Below are 18539 nucleotides of genomic sequence, written 5' to 3'. Positions count from 1 at the left end.
CAGATTCTTAACTGGTACCTAAACTGATAAGCTTATTGTAAGAAATACAGTTGACCCTTGAACAACACAGCTTTGAACTACACAGGTTCACTTTCAGCAGATTTTTTACATACAGCACTGTAAATGTATTTTCTCCTCCTTATGACTGTCTTAATAATGTTTTCTTTTCTCTAGCTTACTTTATTGTAAGATTACAGTACAATACACTACAAAAACATGTTAATCGACTGTTTTATGATATCAGTAAGGCTTCTGGGTCAATAGTCAGGTATTAGTAGTCAAATTTTTGGGAAGTCAAAGTTATATGTGAATTTTTGACTATGCAGAGGGTTTGGAATCCCTAACCCCAGCACTGCTCAAGGGTCAACTGTAACTTAATACAAGTACAGTTGCTCAGGAAAAGCATTCTTCTTGTAACTTTCTGCCAATATACCAAACCCGTCTACTAACTTAATTTTATCCAGATCACTAGGCCTATTTTTGCTTCACTGTAAAAATCAAAGTCTCCAAAAGGATTCAGTGAACATCTACTGTATACTCTGTATGTGGGAAAAATGGCTATGAACATTAGCCCCCAAAAGACTTAACTTTTAGCGGTAATATCTAAAGAGGCAAAAAAATCTTTCCTCCTGTATCCCAACTATGACACACACAAGATGTTTCTTAAATCTACAAAGTATTTTATAAAATGTAAATTATGGACCAAACTATCATTAATCTCTCTCCTTAGGTCCCTTAGAAAGTAGTACTACTTGTTAGTATATGGATTAATATTTTGTTTTCTTAAAAAATTTAAAAGTTGAAAAGCTGCTTATGCCCTTGCTTTATATTAATTCAAATAAGCATACACCTTGCATTTTTAAATACATAGGCTTACATGGAAACTCAGACACAGTTTTCCCAATAGTCTAAATATATAAGGTTTTACTACATTACCATTTATGACTTGACTCAGTATTATCTGTAAAGTCAGAATAATATACCAGATGACTACCAATTCCTTAAAACACATTTAAAAAGGATTCTAAAATAAAATTATTTTCTATGATTTCCATAATCCTTTAAAACCTACATTTCAGTGAGGTCTGGACTCACTCATCCTTTCAAATATTTAACAAAAAGTATGCCACAATAACCAAAATATCTTTTATTCAATGGAAAACCAGTCAACAAGTAAAGCTCCAATACCCACAAATCTTCAAGTGTGGGGCTTGATTTAAACAACCTCTCCTGGCTGTGAACTGCTAATACTGCTGTTAAAGATCCCTAATTCAACACTTCCACTTAATAAAAATAGCAGCAACACATTGTACTTGTAATATTTTACAGATTTCAGAACACTGGAATCTTAAAGAAGCCTGATGTATTAGAAAAGACAGTAAGACTTCAGTGATAAGTACAGTAGACTTTATAAGAGAATAGTAACAAAGCTAGAAATAAGCCAATCTCTTGCTTGCCAATTTACTAAGTTCTTACATGATAATTAAACGCAATCCTAGTTTAGAAGCTATTCCCAGAAGTATTCTATTAAAAAGAAATGAAAAAAGGTCTCACCACTGTTTTGAGAATCAGCAGCTCTCTGATTACTTTCACCTCCACCCATACTTTCTTCTGTTTCTGTACCTGGATCAGTCCCATCACCACCCTATAAACAAAATATGATGACTAAGAGCAAGTAAGTCAAACACTTACCTTAAAACATAATAACCAAACTAAACCACAGTAACAACAAACAAAAAACCCCAAAGGTATAAAAAGTTTTCCTGTTCTGAGAATAGAGGCCTGTGAATATCCTTGGAAAACAGTTATGTTTTCTAGCAAGTTCTTGAAGAAAGTGGATGGTTAAAATTCTAGCCAGTTACCTCAGCATCATCAGCTTCATAGCCATCATTGCCATCTGCACTACCAGTGCCTTCGTTACTGTCCTCACCCTCGTCTCCCATCCCTGTGTCATCTTCATCATCGTCATCATCTTCCTCATCTTCCTCATAATCCTGGGAGACAAAAGCCCAAGTAAAAAAAAAAATCTAAGATGTAGCACACATATTCTACACTTCTTGATTGCATGTTTAAAAATTTTAACGACACACCACTGAGCAGGACATAGGAGCTGTCCCGAGAGTTGTATGGAATTAGTTCAGTGGCAGCAGATATCAAATCTGTGAGGCTTACTGGAAGGAGTACAATAATAATCAGTATTGTAACTATTCACATGAGATCAGTTCAAAGATCAAAGCTCCTAGATGTCCATAAAGTATCAGATGCAACTTTATTTCTAAATTTAAAGGGTGGCATTGAAGAAAACAAATCATGAAATTATACTACACCACAAGCTTTTAAAAAACATTGTTTGATTAATGAAAGGATCTAAAATGAGTGTTTGTCAATACAGGATTAATTCCCAAAATAAAATGTAGTTTCACTTAAAATATGCTTCAATTAGCAAAAACACCTCCACTATTTTTGAAAAAAATTATGGGACTGTACAAGAAAAAAAAAATACCCTACTTTCTTCTTATCTCCAGAAATTACAGAGCTTATAATTAAATCTAGTCTCTTTTCTTATAAATTAAATCTTACAAGATTTAGAATTAAGTTTAATTACCTTAACAAATTTAGCAAATCCTAAAGGGCTCAGCAATAAAAAAAGACGGATTTTTCATGACTTGTTCTATACTCAATTTCATTATAAAATGTTAATTTCAGAACTATTTGGATAAAAAAAGCAAAATAATCTATTTAAACTGACAGAGAAGCAGATGTTACTGGTTGATGAATTAGCAGTCGTAAGGATTTGAGCATTTCATCCAGCAGTTTAAAAACAATGGCTGATTTACCTCATGTTCTCCATCATTTTCATCATCATCCTCTTCTTCATCATCACTGTCAATCACAATGACATCATCTCCTTTGCCCTGACCATCTTGGGACGAAGTTGTTGTTTGCTGATCTGACTGAAGGGGTCCAAGGTCTATTTGTAGAGACTGAGAGGTTTCTTCACTGTCTTCCATTGGAGTATAATCTCCCTGGGTAACTCCCTTTAAGAGTAAAAAAATAAGAACTTAAAAATTTAGAATGTCAAATATACCTAAAACTATCAGTGAGAGACTATATATCTAAGACAAAAAAATACTTACGGGCTAGTAGCATTTTATTTTTAAAATATGGTTTTTAAAAGCAAAATTAGGGCACCTGTGTGGTTTAGCTGGTTGAGTGTCTGCCTTCGGCTCAGGTCATGATCCCAGGGTCCTGGGGTTGAGCTCCACGTTGAGCTCCCTGATCAGTGGGGATCTGCTTCTCCCTCTCCTTCTGCCCCTCCCAACTCGTGCCTGCGCATGCTCACTCTCTCACACGTACTCTCTCGTTTGCTCTCTATGAAGTAAATAAATAAATTTTTTTTTTTTAAAGATTTTGTTTATTTATTTGACACAGAGAGAGAGTGTGTGAACAAACAGGCAGAGCGGCAGGCAGAGGGAGAAGCAGGCTTCCCAATGAGCAAAGAGCTCGATGCTGGGCTCGATCCCAAGGCCCCGGGATCATGACCTGAACCAAAGGCAGACACTTAACTGACTGAGCCACTCAGGCACCCAAAATAAAATCTTTAAAAAAAAAATTTTTTTTAAAAGAATAAAAGCAGAATTAATTTGGGGCACCTGGGTGGCTCAGTTGGTTAGCATGTGACTCTTGATTTCGGCTCAGATCATGATCTTAGGGTCATGAGACTGAGGTTGGCATCAAGCCCCATGTCAGGATCCACACTCAGCAGACTCAGCTTGAGATTCCTCCCTCTCTCCCTTTGCCCCTCCCCCCACTCACGTGCTTTTCCTAAAAATAAATAAATAAATAAAATCTTAAAAAAGAAAAAGCAGCATTAATTTGAAACACATGCAAAAGAAAATAAATCATTGTGTTTCTTTACTGTCTTCCTATAGAAGAACTATTAAAAAGAAAAAATGCATATATGCAGATACATGTGTATCAAAACTACCAGTGTGATACTGTAGATCAGTGTTGTTCAACAGAAACATACTGTTATCCAAATGTGAGTCACATACATAATTTTAAATTTTCTAGTAGTTATTTAAAATTAAAAAAAGGAAACAAGTGAAATTAGCTTAATGATATTAATATATACAAAATACTTCAAAAGTTATCAGACTAAGATTAATCAGATATTTTACCTTTTAAAATTTGTAGTAAGTCTTTAAACCCAATGTATATTTTATACTCAGAGCCTATCTCAATTCAGACTAGCTATATTTGTAGTATTCAACAGCCAATGTGGTTAGTTGACAGTGCAGTTGCAAACCAAAGTCAGAAAAAAGAATATCCATGGGCCTGCAACTTATTATTAAAAAAAAAAGTTTATTCCCCAAACCAGAAATAGTCTGCAAAACACACTAAACAAAATAAGCTATTATCATTGTCATTTTACAAAGGCACTTCTCCCCCTAAAACCTCACTATTCTAAGCCTTCAAACCACATTAAAGACATCAGATATGAAAATAACTCTTTGCTTAATTCATCCTCTCAATTTCATCTTGTAAGCTACCAAAATAAACTGTAATTTAAAACTATTTTTGTTATTTACTATAATAAAATTAAATGTCTACTTTTTAGTTAAGCACTTAGCAATCTACTTTTTATACAAGCCTGAAACAATGTCTTGTGAACTCATTCATAAAGATTATATTTGCTGTAATGGAAAAAAGTAAGTAATTCATGGTATAATTAAAAATGGGCTTTAAAGTGACATGCTTATTTCAAGAAAAGCAACACTATAAAGAACATCTGTTTCATCGTCAGAAAATCAGAAAAATGAACTGTTACACATTCAGTAGATAGTGCTAAGTGGAATGGAAGCCAAATGGTACTTCTGAGTCATAAACAATTTTGCCAATCTCAAGAAAAAGCATTGCACAGAAGATTTTAGTATAATTTAACCAAGTGTGGCAATAAATTAGAAATTCACATATTATTTCAAAAACTGTTATTACGTTCCTCAGATAGAACACTCTGAAGACACATGAAATAGAGGTCATTTAGAGTACTATGCATTCATCTCTAAGGTTTAGTTTTCTGTTCTTAGTTGAGGAAAATAGGGAAAATTAACTTAAAAATTAATACATCTAAGAAACTAAAATTCACTTGCAATTTATGGTTGCTTTTAATTAGCTTGAGATAATTCCTTAATTTTATATTGATAATTTTAGAATAACTGATCCTGAAAATTTATCCAGACAAAAACTCTTTCAAGCTAAAGAGTGTAACTGGAAACTAGACAGCCTGAGTTCAAATCCCAGCTCTAGCACTATCAGAATTTGGGGATGTTACTTATCCGAATATCAGTTTCTTCACCCACACAATAGGCCATTAAGGATTAAGTTCATTAATAAATGCTCACTTATTAGAACAACACTTGGCATACATAGTAACGAACTGTGTTTATTAGTAAACTATTAATATAATTATATATTATGAATTCTCAGTTAGTGTGGCAGAGCAGATGGAAGAAAAGTAAATAATATTTTGAGCACCTAATGTGTGGCAGGTACAATTTTAGGTACTTTACAATACTAAAAATCATGTTATATTATTCCAACAGATGAGAAGACTAAGGCTTAGAGACAATCAGTGACTTTCCATAGTCACACAGCTTCTAAGTGGTATAGTCAGGAATGGAACCTAATGGTTTGTAGCTTCAGAGTCTACACATTTCCCCTAGTGAGCCTGCCTCTGAAGAAGCTTCACTTAGAGTTCAAAAAATGAAAAAAATACACAAATGCATTTCCTTTGATAGGTTATTTTAATTCAGTAAGCGAAGCAAGAGAGGGTAGAGCAACAGAGGACCACCAAAGGGGCACTATGGATTAACTCAAGACCCAGCCAGCATTCATACTTCCAAATAATTAACAGTGGAAAATCTCTACTCATGACAACTTTTAGCTTGCAAAAATCTGTGCTAAGTATAAACAAAAACACTTCTTTTTTTTTTTTTTTTAATTTATTTATTTACTTATTAGAGAGAACTTGCATACCTGCATGGGGCGGGGTGTGGGGTGGGGGGAAGAGCACAGGGAGAGGGACAAGCAGACTCCATGCTGAGTACGGAGCCTGACTCAGGGCTCAATTCTCACGACCCTGAGGATCATGACCTGAGCCAAAATTGAGTCAGATGCCTAACCGACTGAGTGACCCAGGCGGCCCACAAGCAAAAACATTTTTTTAACAAAGTTTATAAGGCAGTATACTAATTAGGAGTAAAGCAAAGCAGAAATTACAATGGTAATTCTAACGTTTCATTAAATATAAAAGCATCACATTAAAAAGAAGTCCAAACAATGTTCCAATTTGTCAAAGCCAATTTCATTCATTAAAAGCAACAATTTGCTACTTTAAATATGTTTTACTTACTTCTCCAATGGAATCTTGAGAATCTTGGTTGTATACTTGAGTTTCTACCTCTCCATCAGTACTTTCTTCTGCCATAACTTCTTCCTGAATCATAACACACAAGTGTGTTAACCGGATCAATTCACTAGATGAAGATCACCTGCTCAGCTAGTTCTCTCAATAAAACACAGATTTATAGTTTTATGAAGCACTACAATATAAATGTTCTTACACTTAAATATAATCAATCACATTCCTCTTCAGTATAAATATATGTTAATTAAATTAATTTAGTAGTCTTAATGTTTCAGAGTAAACCTTAATTCATTACAATTTTAGCTTCAACAAAAGAAAATAAAGGAATATAGTTTTGGTTAATCTGAGAAAAAGATGCCAGGCAACAGTTTAAAATGTCCACGAAACTTAAACTCTTTATTCTTTGAATTAAAAAAACACCCAACTTTGAAATGGAATACAACTTAAGTTGGTTTTGGTTTTTGTTTGTTGATTTTTTTTAAGAGAGAGAGAGAAGGGTCGGAGAGAAGAGATAGAGGGAGAGAGAGAATCTTCAACAGGCTCCACACCCCGCGCAGAGCCCAAAGCAGGGCTCGATCTCACGACCCTGCGATCATGACTTGAGCTGAATCAAGAGTCAAACACTTAACTGACTGAACCACCCACGTGCCCTGTAACTGTTTTTTAATTGAAATGAGAAATAATTTAATTAGAGATACACTAAGAATTAGAAAAAAAATGTTGGCAACAGCAACAATACCTGAGCTGTCAGTTGAAACTTTGTACGTTTAACAAGAGTTTTTTGGGTAATAGATTCTGGCCCCAACAGGTCCATTCAGCTAATGTAACTGAAAGAATATCTTACCTCAGTTCCTACAGGGGTAACACTTTTCAACTTCTTTGGAAGAGGCATTTCTACTGTATCATCAGAGACTTGGTCTGATGCTTCTATGGTGCTATCCTCTTCCTCTTCACGTGTCCGTTTAGGCAAAGAAGAACTTGGGGTAGCTGACACTTTGAAATTACATAATTTAAATCTTAAATCAGAGGATGATAATGAACTCAATGAGACAAAGTCAATTTTTCAAATATTTTGGCCATTTAACTAAGGAAAGACATAGCAAACATTTAACTGAACAGTTCAACATAATTTATTCCTGCTAATCTCTGTAAACAAAGGGCAACCTATGCTCTGAATCAATGCTCTTATACTATCAATCTCACCTGTGGTTAATAAACCCCATTAACTTTTACAGCAAACACATCTGATTCATTGTGTAGTGATATATAATTGCAAAGTTTACATAAGACCTTCCATAGCTATAAAACCCAGGACACCTACGATAACATGTTCAGATTGAAAATCCTTATATGGTCTTTTCTTACATGTCTCTTTTCTCAGGACCTGTATTAAGTTATACGTAATGTTATGAAGTTGTATCACTTTTAAAATCAGTCAAAATAACTGGAGGAGAAGAAAGATCTCAATTACAGAAAAGAGTAATCTAGTAGTAAACATGAAATCAAGTGTTAGGAATCCATTCATCCTTTCTAACACCTGTTAGAAAACAAGTATGTACAAAGAATACTTAAGATGTGTATTTTATATCCAAGAAACTACAAATGCACAGGTCTACTCTAACTTTGTTTTAAAATTAAGCTTACCAAAAAATAAAAATTAAAAAATTAAAAAAAAATTAAAAAATCAAGCTTACCAGTGCCAAATACTGCTGTGGAAGTAGAAGGCCGTTCAACTGGAGAACTCTGTACAACTTCTACTATGTTGGGGGACAGCTCTTGATTTGCAGGCTCAATCTGAGGATGACTCTGTTGGGTGGGCTGCACAAAAGCTGTAGCCTGTGTTTGTTGCTGAACAGTTAAAATGGGTTGAGGGATAGAAGGCTGGACGTTAGGACTAGTAGAGCGGACAGAACCACTTGTGCTTCCAAAAACTGGAACATGTTCCACAGGCCCTTCTGACTGCATAGCTGAAAAATAATTACAATACTTAATATAGTAAGTCTTCTATTCTTAGCAAAGCTGGATTTTCCCTCCCTACTGCATTACTGGTAATGGTTTGTATAGTTACTTGTGTACATATCTCTTACCACTCATTAAACAAAAACAGTATGGGTAAACGTAATGTATTGTGCATTTTTTGTGATGCCTATGTGACTGCTATTATAGTGTGTAGTATGGGGGCATAATTAAATATCTAAAACTCTCTGTATCTATGATTTTATTTAAATTACAACCAAGTAAGATAAATGAATCGAAGAAACTCAAAGACAAATTATAAATGTTTATTGAGCATCAGTAATGAGTAAGAAGCTACCCAGGGGAACAAAGTGGAAAAAGGAATGAAAAGGTCAGACAGTTTCAGTGACAAAGTGGTGTCGAGCTGAACAAGTGATTTAGTACAGTTTTCCAAAGTGGGTTTCATATCATCTTCCTTAGCCATTAAAGTAAAAATGTTGGCTTTAGAAAAACGTGCTATATACTCACAGGTATGTCATTCTCCTCCTTCTTCAGATTCAAAACAAAACAAAGCACAAAGGAAGGGAATGGAATGAGGGAGGAAATTTGCTGCATTAATGAGTATCCTAGGAGGCATACCCTTGAAAAGAGTAACTTACCCACTTTTACTATATGTTTGACTTTAGCTTTAGTGGAAGCCTCATTTATCCTTGAAGTTACTGTCATCTTCTCATAATAAATCTAAATAAGCAGTCAGTCCAATCAGATCTGTCACTATTTTACTTACCTTCCTGTGATTCTACTTGTGTAGTGGGCATCACTGTAGCTGTTGGGGTAGTAGTAGGATTTGTAACAGTTGCAGGTGTGACCATTGGGCGGATACTAGCTCTGGGTGTTGACTTATTCCCAGCCATAGCTGCAGCTGTCACTTTACTTGGAGTAGACACAACAGGAGTTGGTTTGATATTGGCTGTTGGTGGGTCTGATGTGCTGGCACTTACAGAGGAGGAAATGCAAGAATAACAATTCATAAAAAATTACTGTAAATATCCCCTGTCAAGTATATATACTCTATCAAAAAAAAAAAAAAAAAAGCACCATATAATCTTAGAAAAGAACAAAATTGGAGGTATCACAATTCCAGATTTCAAGATACACTATAGTAATCTAAACAGTATGGTACTAGCATACAAAGAGACACAAGATCAATGGAAAAGAATAGAGAGCCGAGAAATAAACCCATGATTATATGGTCAATTAATCTGTAACAAAGGAAGCAAGAATACGCAATGGGAAAAAGTCTCTTCAGTAAATGGTCTGGGAAAACTGGACAGCTACATGCAAAAGAATGAAACTGGACCACATTCTTACACCATACACAAAAATAAATTCAAAATGGATTAAAGACCTAAATGTGAGACCTGGAACCAGAAAAATCCTAGAAGAGAGCAGACATTAGCCGTAGCAACGTTTTTCTAGATTATATCTCCTGAGGCAAGGAAAACAAAAGCAAAAATAAATGACTGGAACTACAGCAAAATAAAAACCTTCTACACAGCAAAGGAAACAACAAAACAAAAAGATGCCGTACTGAAGGGGAGAAGATATTAGTAAACGATTAGTAAAAGAGTTAACATTCAAATGATATAAAGAATTCACACACACACACACACACACACACACACACACACACAGAATTCACGCAATTCAACACCAAAAAACCCAAATAATTAAAAATGGGCAGAAGACATAAACAGCCGTTTGTTTCTCTAAAAAAGACATACAGATGGCTAACAGACATATGAAAAAATGCTCAACATCACTAATCAGGGAAATGGAAATCAAAACCACAATGAGATAGCAACTCATACAAGTCAGAGGGCTAGTATTAAGAAGACAAAAAAATAACAAGTGTTGGCAAGAATGTAGAGAAAAGGGAACCTTGTGCACTGCTGGTGGGAATGTAAATTGGTGCAGCCACTCTGGAAAATAGTACAGAGGGTCCTTAAAAAATTAAAAATAGAATTAACATATGACCCAGTAATTCCACTACTGAGTATTTACACCAAGAATATGAAAACACTAATCTGAAAGGATATATGCACCCTTGTGTTTACTGCAGTATTTCTGACATTAGCCAAAGAATGGAAGAGGCCCCTGTGTCCATCAATAGATGAATGGATAAAGAAAATATGGTATACATACACAATGGGATATTATTCAGCCATAAAAAAACCGAAATCTTGCCATTTGCAACAACATGGATGGATTTAGAGGGTAAGGGAAATAAGTCAGTCAGAGAAAGACAAATACCACATGATTTCATTCATACATGGAATTTAAGGAACAAAACAAAGATAAAAAAGAGATAAAAAACAGACTCTTAAATATAGAGAACTGGTGGTTACCCGAGGGGAGGTGGCTGGGGGGGTGGGTGGAATAGGTGATGGGGATTAAGAGTACACTTGTTGTAATGAGCAACTAAGTAACATATAGAATCACTGAATCACTGTATTATACACCTGAAACTAGTATGACACTGTGTTTTAATTACACTGGAATTAAAAAAGTAAAAAAAAAAAACAACAAAAAACATTGAGTTGTACTCTTTAAGTAGGTGAATTGTAGGGGTTAATTATATCTCAATAAAGCTTAAGAAAAAAAGGCACCATGTGTTTCTTCAGTAAGTGTTCAGCAACTATGATCGAGATATGAACTCAGACCCTATTAATTCTATTTTTCCAAACACTGCTTTGGGTATTTTTGTCAGATTAAAAAAAATTACAGAGTATAGTTCTATATTTTTTTTTTTTTTTAAGATTTTATTTATTTATTTGACAAAGATAGAGACAGCCAGCGAGAGAGGGAACACAAGCAGGGGGAGTGGGAGAGGAAGAAGCAGGCGCCTAGCGGAGGAGCCTGATGTGGGGCTCGATCCCATAACGCCGGGATCACGCTCTGAGCCAAAGGCAGACGCTGAACTGCTATGCCACCCAGGCGCCCCTAGTTCTACATTTTTTGTTCACTACATATTTTAAAACTCTTATTGAAAAAGTTTTAAATTTAAGCATTAAAAACTACACAAGAAATGCTCTGTAATGGCACATCCTGACAATGTAGAACGTATTCAACTACTGATCACTGAACTCAAGTATGAGCCTAGCCTCTTAAATTTGTTATCACATAACATCACTGAGAAAATCAGCAGCCTCTTAAAAGTCTAAAAGATGGAAGATACCTTGTTTTTTGTCACAAAGCTCTACCTGATAGGACTGAAAGTATGCTGAAAATAAGAGTTCTGGAAAAAGGGGTTGGCAACTACATGGTGCAGTTTTACAGAGATAGACAGCTCTTTAGTACATATTTTTATAATATAGATTCGTTTTGTCCCCAAAGATCACTAACTCTTGCCTGAACCTTAAAAGAAAAAACAGATTAACAAACTGTGAAAGAACTAAAACTCACATTCCTCTTTCACCAGAAGCTGGAGTTGTTTTCAATGTGATCTGTCTCTGCTGTTCTGGGACCTATAAAAAGAACACTATGGATTATTTTGCCTGCCCTACAAGAGTTCACTAAACAATGCCATCAAAATATTTTACTTTTTAAAATTCTCTCTAGACTTTGTTTAGCCAAAATTCACTGACGAAGACTTCTAAATCACCAGATACCTTCAAGTAAAATGTACAAGTACAAAATGATTTGTTCTTTACACAGAATTAGCTAACCACCTTATTAGTAGGTTCTTGAGGCTCATCTCTCTGCTCAAGGTGTCTCTCTTGATGCTCTCTGAGTTCTCTTTCCAAGCGACTAATTCGACCTTCATACTGGGATTTAAGAGCAGTCATTCGAACATCCAATTCATCTTTCTGCTGATCTAAGGCTCCATTCCTTTGTTTAAGCTCCTCATTTTCTTTAGTTAGCTGATCTTTTACACCTAAAGAAGTAACCATGTGATTCTATTAATACTATAGCAAACACTGGAAGTAAAGAACATTTGTGCACTTCAACAGGTACACTAAGGTCCTGAGCTTTAACATCTACAATTAATTCTGATACATATCTAAATAAGCAAAATTCTAAACATATCTATATTTATTACTCCAATATAAAATATACTTACTGCAACATTAAAATATGTAATTTTCTCTATAAACGGCAGTCCAAAGCCCTTTTACATGGCCTTTAGTATTTCAACGTATTATATAAATTGCCAAATTTTCATTTCACATAATCTAAAGCACATACTAAAAAATAACTAGGTAACTTTTTATTTTTTTTTTTATTTTTTATTTTTTATTTTTTATTTTTTTTTAAAAGATTTTATTTATTTAACAGAGGTAGAGACAGCCAGCGAGAGAGGGAACACAGCAGGGGGAGTGGGAGAGGAAGAAGCAGGCTCATAGTGGAGGAGCCTGATGTGGGGCTCGATCCCATAACGCCGGGATCACGCTCTGAGCCGAAGGCAGACGCCTAACCGCTATGCCACCCAGGCACCCCTAGGTAACTTTTTTTAATGAAATAATTGCTGAAACACTGTATTACAGATCATTAAAAAAAAACTGCTTCTGATTAAACCTAGCTGATAGGGCATTTTATTTACCCACTAAGCAGAATAGCAAGCAAGCTGCAGTTAAGGTCCAGAACATTGCAGCACTGGGCCTTTCACAAACTGGACATGATAGTCTCCCTGAAGGGCTGGAGGGCCCCTCAGAGAAGTGAGGCAAGTAAAATCACTGGGCTGGTAAGATCCAATGCCATCTAGGAGTTTATAGAAGCCCTCTGAACAGCACACTGTGGACCCAAAGGATCACCAACAGAAGGTACTAACAGTTATACAATAAGGCAGAAGGACAGCAGTACTCCCTATTACTAGCCAACAAGTAGGAAAGAGTTCATAAATAGATGAGGGACATCCTAATCATTTGGAAATTCAGATTGCTCTAATTTTGTGTCTAATTAAATAAGCCTTATAGATATTTTAAGTAGACTCCATGCCCAGTGTGGAGCCCCATGTGGAGCTCGAACTCACAACTGTGAGATCAAGAGCTGAGCCAAGATCAAGAGTTGCTCAACCGACTGAGCCACCCAGGCGTCCCACCCTAATATTTAAAGCACACACACAGAAATCACTTTACAGTATTTACTTATTTCTTTCCCATTTTAAGCCTGCATCAAATAACTGACTTTCACTATCAAGTTCTGACTTTAGCATATACAGAAATTTACCAGCTAGATGTGCAATCTTTGACTTTGCTGCTACTATGGCCTTTCTTGTTTTTTCTTCCTTTTCGGTTATCTGCTGTCGGAGCTGCTCCTCTTGTGTGGTTCTATCTTGAAGATCCTGACGAAGTCGGGAAAGCTCAGACTGAAGCTGCACAGTTTGTTCCTGCAGATTTCTTGCTTCTGCCTCTTTTTCGGATAATGTCTTTTAAAGAAAAGCCAAGTATTAACAATGTAATTCAATCAAATCAATCTAAACTGTATGTCGGACAGAATTAAAATGTAACTTTATTAATTTGCTTAGATTAAATGGAAGTGTAAAATGGTGGTCAAACCACCATTAAAATGGATAATTGATGACTGGATACTATTTATATACATGAGTCCTTCACTTATAAAAGATAAACATGCATAACAAAGATTATATATTTCCATATGATAAGAGAAAGGGTCAGTGTTTAACACATATTCAAGTATTTAACAAGCAAAGAATTAGGGACATACACTCTTCACTACTCTCACTCATACCTTCTGCAGATTTTCTATTTGACTCTCTAGTGATTTTGCCTTTGTTTCAGCTTGATTGAGGGTTTCTTTGAGCTCCTGCATTTCCTGGACTGAGACATGCTGTTCCTGGTGGTCTCCAGAAGACTGAGCCGAGGTCTCCATGACCTAAGATGATAAGCAGTAATAATATATTTTCACATTTATACTTGATAATTCCACTTCTAAAAGTTCATCTAAGGAAATAATCACAACTATGCAAAGAAATTTATCTTAAAGGGTATTTATAAATGAATTTTCTACAGAATAACTCTACTGTCTGAAAGGAAGGTATTAGGTTAAATAAGTTAGGGTTTTCCATACAACTGGATATTAGCTTCTAATCAAAATGATGCTGCACTGTAGACGGATGTTTGACACTGAATTTTATTTTCACGGTAATGAGTAAGGTGAAAAGGCAGGGTACAAAAACATACAAATAATAATTTCTTTGGAAAAACACATTACATATATGTTAAGAAAAGCATACAGAAGTGCTAATAGCAGTCAACACCAAGGGGTAAGAATTTTGAATTTTTAAAATATATCTTCAATCTAACAGGTGCTAAATATGTAATTAAGTCAACATACAAGATTTTTTTATTTTTGGGAATTAATTCAGATTCAAAATGTAGTAAGAACTAAAAAATTCTTTTTGACAGGTGGTTAAAGTACACGATTTATATAACACTATAAATAAAGCCTGATTAATTATAAAGAACTACTATTTTTTTGATATACACAATTTTAATCAGCAGTGAGTTACAAGAACAGGTTTGAAAAGGGACAATATTTAAGACTGGAAAACTGAGGGGTGCCTGGGTGACTCAGTCAGTTAGGAGTCTGCCTTCAGCTCAGGTCATGAACTCAAGGTCCTGGGATCAAGCTCCACATCAGGCTCCCTGCCCAGGAGAGAGCCTTCTCCCTCTCCCTCACCCTGCTGGCTCTGCCTACTTATGCTCTCTATCTCTCTGTCAAATAAATAAATAACATCTTAAAAAAAAAAAGACTGGAAAACTGAACAAAAGTACCTAATATTTACTAAAATTACTTTATGAACTTACGGTGTAAATCTCAAGCATTAAAGAGCAAATCTTAAAACCAATATATAAGCTTATACTTATGTTCAATCTAAAGACTAATAAAACCTATATAGTAACACTTACATGAATCATTATATATGTGTGTAAACTATATAAAACAAAACTGTGTATGTCAAAAAATTATATATATATACACATACATATATAGAGAGAAAGAGAAAGAGAAAATTACTTCAAAATACCTTATCCTGTTGTGCTTTAAGTTCTTCATATTGAGTCTTGTACCTACGCCCAATCTTCTTGACTTGAGTAATAGTTTTGACCTTCTCTTGGATATCAATTATTTTGGCATCTAAGTCCTTTTGAATGGTTTCCTTTTCAGTTCTTACTTTATTTAAGTCTTCCTTTAGACTCTGGATTAAGTTCTGATTGTTGGTCAAAGATGCATTTGATCTAAACAAACAAAAGAATGGGTAAAGGAGAAAGATAAACATATGAGACTTTTTTCAAATTTTAAAATCCTTTAATTTACATTACTGTTTGTACTGGTATGTTTGGTATTTTAAAATCCTAAAACACACACACACTCCAAAAGATAATTTCTTAAATTATGAATCTTGGTTCTTTAGAAAGATTTTATTTGCTTATTATAAAAGAATACATGCCCATTTTACAGAAGAGACAACTTGAGCTATCAGCAGTTAAGTAATATCCACAACTTTACATAAAGTCAAATGTTAGTACACAGATTTTTTTTTTTTAAAGATTTTATTTATAGGGGGGCGCCTGGGTGGCACAGCAGTTAAGCATCTGCCTTCGGCTCAGGGCGTGATCCTGGTGTTATGGGATCGAGCCCCACATCAGGCTCCTCTGCTATGAGCCTGCTTCTTCCTCTCCCACTCCTCCTGCTTGTGTTCCCTCTCTCGCTGGCTGTCTCTACCTCTGTCAAATAAATATATAAAATCTTTAAAAAAAAATAAAAAAAAATAAAGATTTTATTTATTTGAGGGAAAGACAGGGAGAGAGTGAGCAGGAATGGGGTGAGAGGGATAAAGAGTAGAAATAAACTCGCTTAAGAATTCATATACTAACATACAATTTAAAGCTTCTTTCCATATACCTTGCTCTCAGCAGAGAGCCTGATGTGGGGCTTGACTCTTGGACTCTGGGATCATGACCTGAGCTGAAGGCAGACGCTTAACCAACGGAGCCAGCCAGGCGCACCAGTACACAGATTTTAATCTACTTCTGCCTGATATAAAAATCTACACTCTTTCTACCATACTGGGTGTTAAGTACATAAATTAGGCTTTGTAGTCCACATGTAGTCTTTATCACATGTTCTTTCTTTTTTACAGTTTAAAAATGTGAAAATCTTTCTTACTGTACAGGCTGTGCAAAAGCAGGCGTGTAGGTTATATTCTGCCAACTCCTGTACTTTATCATAAACTGAATTTGAAATGAGATGACCTGAATTAAAGAGTACGGGTTTAACAAATATTAACTGTGACCTTGGGTAACTTTCTGAATCTTAGTTTCCTCATCTTTGAAATCCAGTACTACCTCTCCTACTCAAAATGCCAGACTGTTATAAAAAAAAAAAAGAGACTATATATGAGAAAAATCTGTAAGCTATCAAGCTTTACAGAAATAGGGACTAACACAAACAAATGACATAAAAACTTTAAAAAGGTAAACCAGAAACATCAATTTTAATATTAAATTTCTTAACTTTATTTTTTAAAGGAAGCAGACTCCTGGCTGAGTGTAGAGCCCGATGCAGGGCTCAATCTCATGACCCTGGGATCATGACCCCAAGATCATAACATGAGCCAAAATCAAGAGTCAGAGGCTTAACCGACTGAGCCACCCAGGAGCCCCTAAACTTCTTAACTCTCAAAGGACAATAGTTCGCTAGAAGTTCATTTAAAGAAATTTCCTTTTTTTTTTTTTTAAAGATTATAATTATTTATTTGAGAGAGAGAGAGAACAGGGAGGAGAGGCAGAAGGGAAGCAGACTCCCAGCTGAGTATGGAGCCTGATGAGGGGCTTGATCCCAGGACCCCGAGATCATGACCTGAGCCAAAGGCAGACGCTTAACTGAGTCACCCAGATGCCTTCGTTTAAAAAAATTTCTAATTTAAAAACTTCCGTTATCACACACCTTCAAAATACTCATAAATATACACTAACCAAAAAAAGAAAAACCTACTTGCAAAAGTTATTTTGACTGTTTAGAAAATATATTTAGCTTTAGACTCATACCAAAGGTACAGATTTTTAAAAAGTAATAACCATATATAAATGCATAAAATTAAATTATGGCTTGCTTGGCTTCAGATAGTAATAAAGGGAAAGCCACAAGTAAGGGCTCCAGCACGTTTCATTCTTTCTAAACTCAGGAAGCACTTGGAGAGTCGATAAAGAGTAGAAATAAACTCGCTTAAGAATTCATATACTAACATACAATTTAAAGCTTCTTTCCATATACCTTGCAATCTCAGCTTTAAGTCTCCCAATTTCTTCAGTCAACTGTTGAATACGCTTAGTATGAACTTCCTTTTCAGAAAGGAGCTTCCGATATTCTTCTGTATCTGGATCTTTCTGTTGACTTACTAGATGCTAGAATAGCAAAAATGCATAATATGGTTTTACAGGTTTTATGAAACTACTGTGCTATATAAAACTAATGTGCTAATAAAACAACACCATATCTAATTACGTTTACATAAGATGTCTTATATACATGGTGACCAAAAACCAAACTATAAAATTAGAAGCTTTGGTTTGTTTAGCTAAAAAGCCTAGCCAAAATGGAAAAGGGAAATAAAATAAATGTCATTATGCATTATTTTTTCACAACTGCAAACCAAATATTTCAAAATAGTTACAAAGGAGCCAAATAATGGAATCCAGAGAAATTATAAGCTTTTAATGTTAAATATTTACTTTCACTAAAGTAACACTGATAATAAAGAAATGTCTATAAATCATTACAATCGAGACAAAAATATGAAGATAATCCTAAATCTGATTCCATTAGCCACGAAAGAGAGCAGCAAAATTTAAGAAATATATCTAGATTTGAGAGATCACCCTCCTTTCTTGATTTTCCAGACTGCTGGTGTGACAAAAATAGGAATAAATGGGCTCTAAAATTCAACAATCCTATATAGATAATAGTTACCATTCTAGACCATTTTCTAGGTGCCAGGCGACTGTTTTACACTTCTTAAATTTTTTGTAAAGTGAAAAGTGGTATTATGTCTTCACTTTTACAAATGAGAAAAATAGGCTCAGAAAGATTAAGGAACTCTCACAAATCACATAACTAATATCTGGCA

General features: G+C 35.0%; 1 protein-coding gene across 4 annotated transcripts in view; it reads right to left on the bottom strand.

Annotated features, from left to right (window-relative positions):
* The window catches only part of TPR (translocated promoter region, nuclear basket protein), a 66935-nt gene that overhangs the window by 10531 nt on the left and 37865 nt on the right, over positions 1-18539 (bottom strand). For all 4 annotated transcript variants that reach the window (XM_026509236.4, XM_026509235.4, XM_057315590.1 and 1 more), the window contains exons 31-43: positions 17687-17817; positions 15438-15648; positions 14138-14281; positions 13616-13814; positions 12118-12323; positions 11852-11913; positions 9174-9382; positions 8125-8397; positions 7275-7423; positions 6416-6499; positions 2838-3038; positions 1863-1994; positions 1555-1645 (exon numbers count right to left, since the gene is read on the bottom strand). In XM_026509236.4, the coding sequence (XP_026365021.2) occupies positions 1555-1645; positions 1863-1994; positions 2838-3038; positions 6416-6499; positions 7275-7423; positions 8125-8397; positions 9174-9382; positions 11852-11913; positions 12118-12323; positions 13616-13814; positions 14138-14281; positions 15438-15648; positions 17687-17817 (2092 nt within the window). The remainder of the gene's footprint in view (positions 1-1554; positions 1646-1862; positions 1995-2837; positions 3039-6415; positions 6500-7274; positions 7424-8124; positions 8398-9173; positions 9383-11851; positions 11914-12117; positions 12324-13615; positions 13815-14137; positions 14282-15437; positions 15649-17686; positions 17818-18539) is intronic.

This window comes from Ursus arctos, unplaced genomic scaffold (assembly GCF_023065955.2).
Source record: "Ursus arctos isolate Adak ecotype North America unplaced genomic scaffold, UrsArc2.0 scaffold_2, whole genome shotgun sequence".
Classification (NCBI taxonomy): domain Eukaryota; kingdom Metazoa; phylum Chordata; class Mammalia; order Carnivora; family Ursidae; genus Ursus; species Ursus arctos.
Note: the sequence above shows the minus strand (reverse complement) of the source record. Positions and strands in the feature narration are given on the sequence as shown.